Below are 13,613 nucleotides of genomic sequence, written 5' to 3'. Positions count from 1 at the left end.
AGGTGCTCATATGTGAGGAGATAATCATCAAAGATGAAGCAAAGAACTCCATATGAGCCTTCAAGGTCTACCTCTTGAAAAAAGAGAAATCCGCACTCCTTGAGACAAAGAAAATAGAGGTGTACCTTTTTTGCTCAACTATACTTAAGTTTCATCTAAGCCAAGCATAACGTAGTTCTACCTTTGGGAGAGTCACTCTTTAAATACAAATGTGATGTACACTATCTCATTTATTTTACTTAATACAAATTTGATGGTTTCATCGAAACAAAAGAGAAAATCTCAGCAGTTTGGTTGAAAACAAGGGAGAGACAACATCTATGTCTTGGATTGATAGCAAAAGCGAAAAGGTATTAAATGTCATGTAAGAAGATTGATCCTTCCCTCCATCGTAGGGCACAATGTGATATGTGCACTCATGTCGAGTGCAGTTGGCTTACCCCTAGCATGCAATAGGCCGTCCAGCTAGTTCTCCATATTGTATTGTAGGGCTATGTGTGGGCCTAGATGGATGATGACGTGGCCCCCTCATTGGGTCAAGGAAAACTCGGGAAAAGGTCACGAAATGTGGCATCATAAGAGGCCAGCTTTCCACGTCACGAACTCAAATCGTTATTATAGCCTTATGATAACCTTATTATTCCGAGACGGCCTTCTTGCGTTTACACTGCCGTTCCTCTCTTTCTCTTCTTTTCTTTCTTGCTGTTTGTCTTTCTTTCTTCTTCTTCTTCTTCTTCTTCTTGCCAAATTTTTGCATCTCTTCACTGCCTCGATATAACTGTATTTCACTGCTTTCTTCTTCCCTTTCGTCATCCATCCATCATCATTATCATCGTTGCGTCATCATCATCATCATCGTCGTCGCCGTCGTCGTTAGCAGCAGCATCGTCATCTCCTTGCCAGCATGATGACGAATATTCAAGCGACCCTGAAGAGCTTCCGGGAGCAGAGGGGTTTCGTCTGGGCTACTGCCATCCTGTGCTTTCTGATTCTGATGTGGATTACGCCTCGCATCCCGCAGTCTCAATCGTACCACAAGTTTGCGGATCAAAGGAACCTGATCGGTACTTTCTGAAGCTAGAAATTCGCTTTACAATTGTCGTAGAATTGATATCGTGATGGCATACAAGTTTAATATTATTGTTTAGCATAGTAGTGGTTTGATTTGAATGAAGTCCTTAATTAGGAATTCATTAGGCCATTTCTTAAAAATCAAGGTAATTTTATCCATCAGAGAATTGAATTTTTTGGTGGCATACAGGGTAACATTATTGGTTAGTACAGTAGTGGTTTGATTTATTAGACCATTTATTAAGATCAAAGATGATCAAAGTACAGGTGATCGTTTGGCATCTTAATGCATTGAAGTCTTCTCTCATTTGATTGCTTCTAGGGCTTTAATCTAATGTGAGTGCTGAAGCTTTGCTTCAAAATTGCGGACCAGGCTGCTTGGCAGGTCAAGAGGGTCTTTGCACAGGGGCAGAGTCTATCATTAAGCAGATTTTTTGAGGCTGTTCTTTGAGCTGAAATTTCCATTCAAGCAAAAGATTGCCTAATTGTGCCTTACTAAGAGGGGGAATGGGGACAAATTAGGCACATTAATTCATGAAGATCTTCCAAGTAGTGTTATTGACAACTTCAGTAAAGTATGTGAATATACACATTGTTACAATCCAATCATTATGTTGCACCATCATCATTACAAATTGTTGAAAACACTACATGTGAAGGGATTAGTCCTTGAGCACAAGTAAACCATGTTAGAGAAGATTAAAAAAGGACTCCAAAAAGCAACTTGACAAGAGGATTAGACTTAAAACTTGTTGAATCAAGGCTTGTAGTCGATCATTTGTTTTGAAGATGCAATGCGCCTTACAATAGAAGTAGTGCTATAGTAGAAAGTAGAGTCCCTGTAACTAAATTGTCAATTGTTTCTTGCTTGTTGGTACACTCTCATTGACACTATGTCCCATCTTGTGTCAAAAGTGGGCGTAATGATGGAAGTGTATAAATCTATTCTAAAGGATTGCACAACATAAGAGAGTAAGACATGAGACAATATAGAAATAATGTGAGTCACTGGTTGTGTGGGCATGGACACCAGCTTCCTCTCCAACAAAACAATGGTAGGTGTACATTGAATGAATTCTAAGGGGAGGAGAAAGCCCAGCTTGTAAGCGCGGGAAAGAACATGATAATGATAATACTTTGAATTTAACCAACTCGATCAATTATCACTATAAAAATGTGTGCGTGAGAGAGAGAGAGAGAGAGAGAGAGAGAGAGAGAGAGAGAGAGAGAGAGTCGACACCATGTTGAGAGAGGAACTAGCCTCTTTTTCTTTACAGGAATTTATTGAAACAAAACCATGGGCACCAACTGCTTGAACCACATACAAAAGGTTGATTTATTGCAATTTTGAAATTAGGATTTTGAAATCCTAATTTTTGCAAACTTAAGCAGTAAATTGATTTTCTTCTTTAGTGCTTGGATTAGATCAAAGTAAATAGAAAGTGCTTCTTGGATGAGAGATAGATAGGAAAATACAAAGCACGTGGCTAAAATTTCAGCATAAGAGCTTATACCAAATAAAGAGAGAGATCTTCAATACATAGGTGTGGACTTGGGTGCTCAAAAGTGAAAAGTAGAGGCTACTAATGACAAGTGTTTGTTGAAAAATAACAAGTGTAGGGACACTTGTTTCTCAAAATGACACACGTCCTCTTTTAGATATCACATGTCACTTTTTTAGAGAAAGAAGCTTGCAAACCTTCTACTGTAAAAATCTCTCAAATGGTTAATAATTTAAGATAGCAATTGAAGATAAAATTGTTCCTAACGAAATTCTGGAGTCTTTGATGTGAACATAAATTTCATTTGAGCAACTTTCAAAAATAGTTACCTCTTACATTTTAGGAGTTGCCAAATTTATCTTTTGGAGAGTCTCATTATATAGATTTATTGGTTCATGGTTTGTTTCTTTGATCGTGAGTATCTAGTCTCACTGCTAAAATTACTAATTATAGGGGTTTCTAGTCAATGTGGCTATTTGAGTGTAAAGTCTTAGTTATCTGAGCTTTCTAGTCAATGTGATTACTCAACTAAACTTTTAATTTCTCTCGAGCATCTCATCAATGATAACCCAAGTATAATTATAGGGTGTTTTAGCCATTGATTACCCTTAAATAGAAATATGAGCATCTCATCATTTTTTGAAACACTTAATAATACAAATTACATTTCAAAGTACATGAGTATCAAATTAATTTGGAATCATTGAGCCAATATGTTTTGGTAACAATTGATATATAAAAGATTTGTTACATTTCTTTTTCTTGAAATTTATATTGTTCTTAAGATGTTGCTTGAAGTATTTTTGATGCTACAACTTTTTTATAAGTTGCAAGTATTTTTGGATAGTCTTTAAAATACTCTTCTGGCATTTATTTAGAATCTAAATGAGAGTAATTTTTAAATTTCAAAAGGAATTTTCTAAAAATGTTTCTTTTTCGTTTGTTGATCATATGCTTTGGTTAATATATCTCCTTCTATTTATCTACTTTAGGTGATCCTCTATTACATGTTCCAATGGTGATGGTGCTTTATAGGGCTTTGGAAGATGAATATCAAAAGCATTGTGAATTCTTTAATACTTTGGAAGTTGTAACTTATAACAAATATAATTAATCTTTTTAGTGGCTTGAAATGACCCATAATTTCTTGCTATGAGCTTAGTGACTCGGGATGAAGACTTGTTAGAGCTTCTTAGATGAGCTTTGTTAAATTTCAGTCCACATCCAATCTCCTTTTTGTAGAATCATTTGCATTCGATGCTTTTCTACTTCTTTCTTTTGTTTTTCTTGAGATCTTTGCGAGCTGGATAAAAGCTATATCCACATCACGCACAAACTCATCCGCATGAAATATCTCCTCTTTGGTTTTGAGAATAGATAACAAGAGTTGTTTTTCATATATGATCTCAAATGGTGCTTTACATGTAGAAGTATGAACTGTTGTTATAGGTATATTCTACCAAAGGCAAATACTTTTTCCATTGTTGGTTGGTAATAGCACTTCAGCATATTCAATATTGTGAGATTGGCTATCTCACTTTGACCATCTATTTGAGAATGATAAGAAGAAGAAAATGTAAGCTTTGTGTCCAAATTTAAAAAATAACTCGCCAAAAGAGTCTCGTGGTTCGTAAATCTCTAGTATCCATGATGGATTGTGGTAACCCATGATACTTAAGGATTTGTTGAATAAATATTTTAGCCATATATTGAGACTTGTCTTATTGATTGGAATGAAATGAGCATGCTTGCTAAATCTGTCAATAATAGCCATATGTTGAGACTTGATAATCTTATTGATTGGAATGAAATGAGCCTGTTTGCTAAACCTGTTAATAATAGTCAATATGCCATCATTGCCATTTACTAATTTTGACAAGCCAAAAATAAAATCCATAGCAATGCTTTGAAGGTTGGCTCAGAATATGTAATGGTTACAAAAGCCTTGCAGGCTTTTGGCGATCAAACTTAATCTTTTGGCACATAAGATGTTCTTTGATAAATTGTTCAATGTCTTGTCAAAGACTTGGGTAATTTTTTATTTTTCAAGTGCCTTGGTGGTGGCCAAAATACCACGATGAGCCATATAAGGAGTTGTATGACATTCTTCTATTACTTTAGGTCTGAAATATTTAGTAACGCATAACTTATTTTCCATCGAAAGAAATTTGTCTTCGATAACATAAGAGTTTATTCTTTTACCAAGTTGTAAACTCTCCATCAAAAGAAATCTGTCTTCGATAACATAAGAGTTTATCCTTTTACCAAGTTGTAAACTCTCCTAGATGATTTTAAAATCTTTATTAGAAGCATACATGTCCCTTATACTAGTGAAATCTGTATGATGAATCATGAGCACTGCATGAATCTGAGGTCTTCTTGACAGGGCATCAGCTACCTTGTTTTGCTTTCTAGGAATATGCAGATTGAAAGTTAAATTGAGCTAAATAATTGGCCCATTGGAATGCTACTACTTTTGTGGTTAAATCATGCAATGGTTCAGTTGTGAAGAAAACTGCTAGGGTTTACATTGAGGAAACACCGAGTGTACGACCAGACAGAAACACAAAGAGATAGACACAGACATAGAAAGCAAAACTCAAACCCTAAATGCAAAACTTAAAACTCAAACACAAACAGAAGAAGGGAAAGAAGAACACAACTCTGAAGTAAATGAATATTGTAAATGAATGTAAGAGTGTATAGATACTCAAGGGCAGAGCAATGTGTCGGAGAGTGACGTCCACCGGAGACGGATCCCAAGTGTGTGACCACTAGTCGGAGTGAAGGATTGAGAGGATGCAACAAAGGCAGGTCTCAGGAGGACCTGGAGCACCAAACACAAGCTGGATAGATGACAAATAGGGTGGGTAGCTGTAACTTGGTGTGGAGAAGCTATCGCTTGATAGAGGAAACTATCGCTTGATGATGGAGATGGGTTGTCAGTTGTCGCTTACACACTGGAGTAAATGCAATGTTAGAAGATGTGGCAGCAGTGCCGAGGGCTGGATGGCCACATGTGTGTGGACTGATGTCTGAAATCTGCACTCAATTGTGTGAAACTTGCACAGATGGAATAAGGCTGAATGGGGGCAGCATATCTATTTATAGATGTTGAAGGGTATCCCAAAGAATTAGGGTTTTTGGGGGACCACATTGAAACTCTCTCGGACCGCTCCCCTTTTTAGGGTTTTTCATTAATTAAGTGTGTTTGGGGCTGTTTTAAGAATGCTAATCAGTTGAAAAGCATGTTTTAGCTCAACGCCAACAAACTCTGCAAACCATTTAATGGATCTCCTGTAATAAGAGCATAATCCCAAGAAACTTTGAATTTCATGAACACTAGTCAATTTTGGCCATTCTATAATAGCATTGACTTTTTCTGGATCTATCTGAATTCCATCTTTGGATACAATATGGCCCAAGTAGTGAATCTCCTCTAGAAAAAATTCACTCTTTTTGCAATTTACTTAAAGTTTGTGTTTGCGGACTTCTTGAAGTACTATTTTCAAGTGCTACTTATGCTTTTCTTCATCTTTTGAATGAACCAAAATATCATTAAAAAAAAGTACGTGTAAACTTTTGATGTGGTCTAAAGATTCTTTTTATCATTCTATTAAAGGTTGCAGGAGCATTGGTGAGACCAAATGGTAGCACAAGAAACTCATACAAACCAAAAGTTGTCGTGAATGCTGTTTTATGAATATGCTGAGAAGCAATCCTTATTTGATGGTAGCCACTCTTCAAGTCAATCCGACTGAATACTTTGGATCCATCCAATCTATCCAAGATATCATCAACTCTTGGAATGGGAAATCTATTCTGAGTTGTAATTTTGTTGAGGACTCTGTAGTTCACACATATGGGCCAAGAGTCATCTTTCTTTAGCACTAAGAGGATTGGAGAGCAAAAAGGTGAGGAATTGGGTCTTATTAGACCCTTTTTCCAAGAGCGAGCTTACTTGGTTTATAATCTCCTATTGTGTTGGACTCATATGATAGAGTGGCCTATTTGGAGATGAGCTTCTAGAAATGAGATTAATGTGATGATCTTTTGGCCTCCTTAGTGGTAACTTATTAGGTAAAGTGTCTGTAAAACTATCTTCATACTCCTATAAGAAACTCATTCGGTCCTTGTTCGTATTTGAGATGGACTCTTCAACTCTAGACTCTTTGTTAGAATCTTTGATCATTCCCACATTAAAAGATTCAGTTTTACCCTTGAAAGAGAATTTAAACATTTTTTGATTCTAATCAATGGTTGGATCTATTTTTCTATGTCAAGGTATTTCTAATATAACATCACAATGACTAGTATCTGCCATGACAAAACTCTCATGATCTACATAATTTCCTATCTCAATTCGTAGTTTTCCAAGAATGGGAGTAACTTCAGACTCCATTCCTTGAAAAGCAACACTTGACATTTTTGGTGTTCCAAACCTCTCCTTTGGTAGATGTAGAGCTTCAACAATCTGAGGATGGATATAATGATATGTAGTCCTTATATCAAAATGAATGAGAATAGGTTGATTACAATCTTAACCCAAGCCATACAAAAGCTCCCTTTTCTCTGGTGGAGTTTCATTATGTTGCAAGGATTCCTTAGGTATAGCATTTGCTTGAGGTGTCTTTTGAGGCTGGTTTTGCTTCTTCGCCTTATTAGGACATTGACTAGCCATGGGTTATTTTTCTCCATAAGAGAAGCATCATGCTTCTCTTGTATATTTTGTTAATTGTTGATATATTAGTTTCTTTTTGGATGGCAAAGGTGGTTTACCTTCATCCTTATGCTTTGGGTTTTTGTTTATCCGACTTCTTTTGGTTAAATATCTTAGTCATATTTCTTTGTGGTTTTTCTTTTGAGGCTTTACCAAGCATCCATGGCATATACACTTCTTTAACTTCTAAGGTTGCATCTTGGGGTGCTTCCAAAGTATCAGGCTTTTGTTAGAGATTGGCATTCCCTAGACAAGTAATTTCAATTTTGAGCAGTTTTTGGTAGTTGTACCAAGCATGCCACATGGCAGACAGTCTGTATAGCTGGCGTTAGCAGGTGGCAAGTAGCGTAGATGCCACATGGTACAGGAGGTGAAACCAGCTTTCCTTCTGTGGAAGGGTGGTAAATCCCTAATTGCAACTTACAAAAACTGAGAAATGCAAATCGTGGACAATGGACATTTTGTTGGCCCCAAAATTGGTGCCCCTTTCAATATTTATTTAACTTAATTGAATAAGAAGTTGATGTACAATGGGATTCTTTCAATCCCTTTTGATATTCCAATCCCCCTTGCTGTCTAAAAAGACCAGCAAGTCTTCAATCAGATTGGCCCCTTGATTCAGGCAGTCAATTGGCCTTCACTCGCTTTGATGGAGATGGAAAATGCCCAAAATTCATTGATTTGCTTGTCCCTTCACTTGAATTTGACTAAAAACAATTTCAGCCCTGTAAAATCCAAGTCTTAGAGCTTCCAATTTTTGACACACTTCTTGAGGTTGTTGCCAAATCCTAATTTTTGCGGTATTAGGGTACACAGCTGAGAAATCTGAAAATTTTGAGCCTCCTCTAGTGATCTCAATGTTGTAATCTTTGGAGCATGGCTGTAGAAAGGTTGGGAATGGGAGAGAATACTGAGGAGAGAGAAAATTCAGACATTTCACAAAGAACTGAAGAAAATTAGTCATTTATTGCTGCTGCACTGTCTCAACAACTTGTAGATACAAAGAAGTAAAGAAAATCAGTTATTTATTGCTGTTGCCCTATCTCAACAACTTGTAGATGCTGTCACTTGTTGTTGATTGGTTTTCTTCTACCCTTGGCTGCCTTAGAAGGTCCTCCAATGGCTACATATCTGACCAACAGCATCTCCTCCCTCTCTCTTGTATGTTGAATACACTAAAATGCTTATCTCTAGCATCTAAAGACGTTTTTCAGTCTTGCCTGGGCATTTTAATAAGTGGCAGCCTTCCCAAATGGTTTTTCTAGGATTATCCAATTAAATATTAATTTTCAGTCTTCAAATATTGAAAAATTAATCTAATAATTATTTTGGTGCCGTGAAAAATAATCTGATTGGCCAATAATTAAATTGGCTAGGCAACTTTCATTCCCGAGTGTCCCTGTACCATCTTTGACCATGAGAATGGCATTAGGTACCATTAAACACTACTTTTCTAGTGTCACCAACTGACACTTATGGCCAAATGAATGACCTAGGCCAACAACTGGCACCGGATACCACCAAGTACTTGTGTGGCATAACTTATAGTAACTTTTACCTTTGACATCCCATGATTTCTTGAGGTCTCGAGCTCGTAAATTTACTCACCCCAATTACACCTCATATGTGCAGCATTTACTTAACCATAAGATAAAAATTAATCCACATTTTAAGTGAGGTTAAAAAAATACACATCCTCATGATAGGAGGATAGGTGGGACAGTTTTTTGCAAGATGGTCAAGTGTAGGTTAGTTAGACAATTGCTGTACAATCGACTGCATTTAATGCAATCGACTTGCATCATTTATTGCATTTTTTGTTGGCTATTTATTGGCCCTAGGCTCCACCCATTTAGTCAGTTCTGATTTAAGGTTTCTAAGCTGTTGAGTGTGGAGACTGTCCTTAGGGTCCATGGAATGTGAGATCTTTGAGGTGGAGACACACCCAAACATACACTTAGCACCCATGTACATATATGCATCCTTCCCAAACATACACTTAGCACCCATGTACATATATGCATCCTTATACAACATTCTTCACTATAGATTTTCTACATTTGAGTGTCTCTCTCTCTCTCTCTCTTTTCTCTCTATTCACTCTTTGTCTTGGTCATATGCTTTTGCACTGCTTCACTTTGACATGGTATCAGAGTATTGAAGGACTCTGACTAAGAGTGGACCTACCTGAAGAGGAGATTTCAGCTTGATACAAGGCTGCGTTTTCAGCATTCAAGGGTGAGTAGGAGGACTGCATATCAAAACAAGGCTGAGGCAAGTGTGGGTGTGCGAGAAAGGAGCAGGTTTGCTGAAGCTACTGCTGATTTTTGCTGTTTAAGAAGGAATAAGATTGCATTTTGGGCCTTCAAGTGTAGATTTTACATTTTCATTGCCTCCGGCGGGTGAAGGAGGAGCAAGACAAGCAGTGAAGAACCCTAGCAGGTTGCATGCACACAGTCGGAGGGGGCTACTTTTTGTGTTTTGTGTAGGCATTGTAGGTGAAGATGTCTTCTGAGGGTGAGATAGAGTTTCAGGCGATCATGTACCAGAAGATGTTTGTGTTATCGGCTCTTCCATGAGATCAAAAGCTCGATGGGAAGAACTATCGCATCTGGTGGGTTATGATGCTTTCCATTTTGGAGTCCTATGATTTGGCGGAGCTTGTTCCAAGGTTGTTTATCATCCTTCTTCACGAGATGAGTCTAGACTCTCTTCAAGTGATAAGTTGGAGTTGGCAAAGGCTCAGGCACATTGGTACAAACTCAATACTCGCATCCGCTCGTTTTTATTTTTCTCATACACTATAGCTGCGATCTCTTATATAGAGCATTTGACGGTGGTCCAGGAGATATGGCTAGAGCTTGGTTAGATGTATAATCGCATGACCGTCATGAAGCGAGTTTCTTTGGGAGTGTAGATGAGGACCATGAGCATCAACAAGTCATTTTCTATGCGGGAGCATAGTAACAAGTTGAGGCAACTTCAGATACAAGTACAAAATGCAGGGAAGGTGATCACTTTTGAAGACATGGCAATAACTCTTTTTTCACAGTTACCGCCACGTTTTAGTGGTTTTTATTTTGCCTTGATTTCCTTAGGGCGGTTGGAGACTTTTTGTTGGGAGGAGTTGGTTCCTATGGTCTTGGACTAAGAGGAGTAGTTCAAAGGGATCAATGCTTCTAAATCTAAGACCTTGGTAGGTCAGTCCTTTTAGAAGAAGGGGAAGGACCAAAAGAAGAAAAAGAAGAAGGACAGATCAAAGGACAAAGAAAAGGAGTCCACTTGTTACATTTGTGGCAAGACAAGTCACTAGAAGAAGGATCGTCTCGACAAGGAGAAGGAAAATGAGAATGAGAAATCTTCAAAGGATTTTGGAGCGGTGGTTGCTCTCTCATCAGTTGCTTTTATCCACTTAGAGTTGGTTGAGGCATCGACCTTGGAGGTCTCTAATGTTGCGTTGACGGCCCTATACACTCGGGAGTGGATTGTTAATAGTGGTGTCTCATAGCACGTGACTCCTTCTTTAGTACGCACTGCTCATTTGCGGCCTTTGCATGGCCAAATTCTCATTGGTGATAGTTCTTCTATCCCTATTCAGGGACATGGTAACATGCATCTTATTCTAGTTGGGCAAGGTGGTGCCCATATATTTGAGGTGCTTTATGTGTTGGTCTTGGGATACCATCTACTTTCGGTGCATAAGATTTGTGCCCTTGGCCTCTTGGTCGAGTTTGATATGGATTCTTTTAGGATTCTTGATCGTGGATCGAGACAGGTTTTCAGGTTATGAGGAGAATGGAGTCTATAAATTGTGGTCTTTTTTTGATTTGACTTCTTTTCTTTTTATCTCTCAAACTCAATCCAAGCTATGGCATGCTTGGTTTTGCCACTTCAACTATAATTATCTGCGAAAGGCATCTAAGGGGTAGCTTATTAGAGGTTTGCCATATATTGTGGTGAGCCAGTAACCTTGTGTATCTTGTATTTGTGGGAAGCTATTCCCATCAAGGCTTCGAGGCGGTCTTTAGCACCCTTGGAACTTGTTTCTATTGATCTTTGTGGATCAATGAGGATGGAGTCCCTTAGAGGGAGTGTAACCAACCTTCCTTCCGTGGATGGGTGGTAAATCCCTGATTACAACTTAATTACAGCAGCAAACAATAAATGCAAACTTGAAAATACAAATTTACCTATTGATCTTGGACAATGCACACCCAATTGGTCCCAAAATTGGCGCCCCTTTCGGTATTTCTTTAGCTTTATTGAGAAGAAGTTGATTCACAATGGGATTCTCCCAATCCCTTTCGGTATTCCAACTCCCCTTGCTATTCAAAATCACTAGCAAGTCTTTAATCTGATTTGCCCCTTGATTCGGGCAATCAGCCCCAAATTCAATTATTTGCTGGTCCCTCCACTTGAATAGGCTAAAAACAGCTTCAACTCTGTTGAATCCAAGTCGTGGAGCTTCCAATTTCTGGCATGCTTTCCGAGACTGTTACTAAATACTAATTTCTGTTGCAGATCAGGGTTTACAGCAGAGAAATCTAAAATTCCACAGCCTCCAAGGGTCCAAATGTTGAGATCTTCGAAGCAAGGTTGTGAAATGACTGGGAGATGAGAGGGAAAGCTGTAGAGAGAGAAAATTCAGAGTTTTGTCCCGAAGAATGATTGAAAATCAATCAAATGCAGCAGTTGCCTTGCCACAACAGTATGTAGATGCAAAGAACTGAAGAAAATCAGTCATTTACTGCTGTTGCCCTAATAACCTGTAGATGTTGTCACCTGCTGTTGATTGGTCTTCTTCTGCCCCTAGTTGCCTCAGAAGGTCCTCCAATGGCTGCAAATTAGACCAGCAACATCTTCTTCCTCTCTCTTGCAGGCTGAATACACTAAAAATGCCTCTCTCTAGCCTCTAAAGACGTTTTTTAGTCTTGCATGGGCATTTTTGACAAGTGGCAGCCTTTCCAAATGGTTTTTCTAGTATTATCCATGATTAAATATTAAATTTCAGTCTTTTAATACTGAAAATTAATCTAATAATTATTTCAGTGCCCTGAAAAATAATTTGACTGGCCAATAATTAAATTGGCTAGGCAACTTCCATTTGGGAGTGTCTGTGCGCCATCTTTGATCATCAAATTGGCATTAGGTACCATTAAATGCCATTTCTCTACTGTCACCAACTGACACTTATGGCCAAATGAATGACCTAGGCCAACAACTGGCATCAGATACCACCAAGTACTTGTGCGGCATAACTTATAGCAACTTTTGCCTTTGACATCCCGTGATTTCCTCGGATCCCGAGCTCGTAAATTTACTCTAACCCCAATTATAGCTCACATGTGCAACATTTACTTAACCATGTGATTGAAAATTAATCCACATGTTAAGTGGGGTTTGAAAAATACATGTCCTCATGACAGGGAGCTTGTATTTCATACTAATTATGGATGATTATAGTAGGATGGCACGAGCTTATTTCTTAAAGTTGAAGTCGGAGGCTATCTCCAATTTTATAGATTGGTTGCTCTTTGAGGAGATCGATCGGGCTGGAAACCGAAGACCTAATGATTGATGAGGGCAGAGAATTTATTTCTACTAAGCTTGCTTATAGCAAGGCTGTGAAATGGCTGGGAGATGAGAGGGAAAGCTGTAGAGAGAAAATTCAGAGTTTTGTCACGAACAATGACTGAAAATCAGTCAAATGCAGCTGTTGCCCTGCCACAACAACATGTAGATGCAAAGAATTGAAGAAAATCAGTCATTTATTACTGCTGTCCTACCTCAACAGCCTGTAGATGTTGTCTCCTGCTGTTGATTGGTCTTTTTTTGCCCTTGGTTGCTCTCAGAAGTTCTTCCTCCAATGGCTGCAAATCAGACTAGCGGCCTCCCCTCCCTCTCTCTTGCAGGCTGAATTTATAGAAATGCCTCCAACCTCTAAAGACGTTTTCTAGTCTTGTATGGGCATTTTTCACAAGTGGCAGTTTTCCCAAATGGTTTTTCCAACATTCTACATAATTGAATATTAATTTTCAGCCTTAAAATACTGAAAATTAATCTAATAATTATTTCAGTGCCTTGAAAAATAATCTGACTGGCCAATAATTAAATTGGCTAGGCAACTTCCATTTCCGAGTGTCTTTGTGCCATCTTTGACCATCAAATTTGGCATTAGGTACCATTAAACGCCACTTCTCTAGTGTCACCAACTCACACTTATGGCCTAATGGATGACCTAGGCCAACAACTTGCACCAAATACCACCAAGTACTTGTGCGGCATAACTATAGCAACTTTTGCCTTTGACATCTCGTGAT

The 13,613-nt window shown here is 38.3% G+C and overlaps 1 protein-coding gene across 2 annotated transcripts in view; it reads left to right on the top strand.

Annotated features, from left to right (window-relative positions):
- Positions 1–653: 653 nt before the first annotated feature.
- The window catches only part of SAG18 (senescence associated gene 18), a 31,225-nt gene continuing 18,265 nt past the window's right edge, over positions 654–13,613 (top strand). The window contains exon 1 of one of the 2 annotated variants that reach the window (XM_087664888.1): positions 654–1,064. In XM_087664888.1, coding sequence (XP_087521014.1) covers positions 905–1,064 — 160 coding nt within the window. In that variant the 5' untranslated portion in view covers positions 654–904. The remainder of the gene's footprint in view (positions 1,065–13,613) is intronic. The other variant, XM_087664887.1, reaches the window with a different exon arrangement.

This window comes from Lygodium microphyllum, chromosome 24 (genome assembly GCF_053477565.2).
Source record: "Lygodium microphyllum isolate KBCC chromosome 24, Lygodium_microphyllum_v1.1.10, whole genome shotgun sequence".
In the NCBI taxonomy this organism is placed as follows: Eukaryota; Viridiplantae; Streptophyta; class Polypodiopsida; order Schizaeales; family Lygodiaceae; genus Lygodium; species Lygodium microphyllum.
This window is presented reverse-complemented; position numbering and strand designations above follow the sequence as displayed.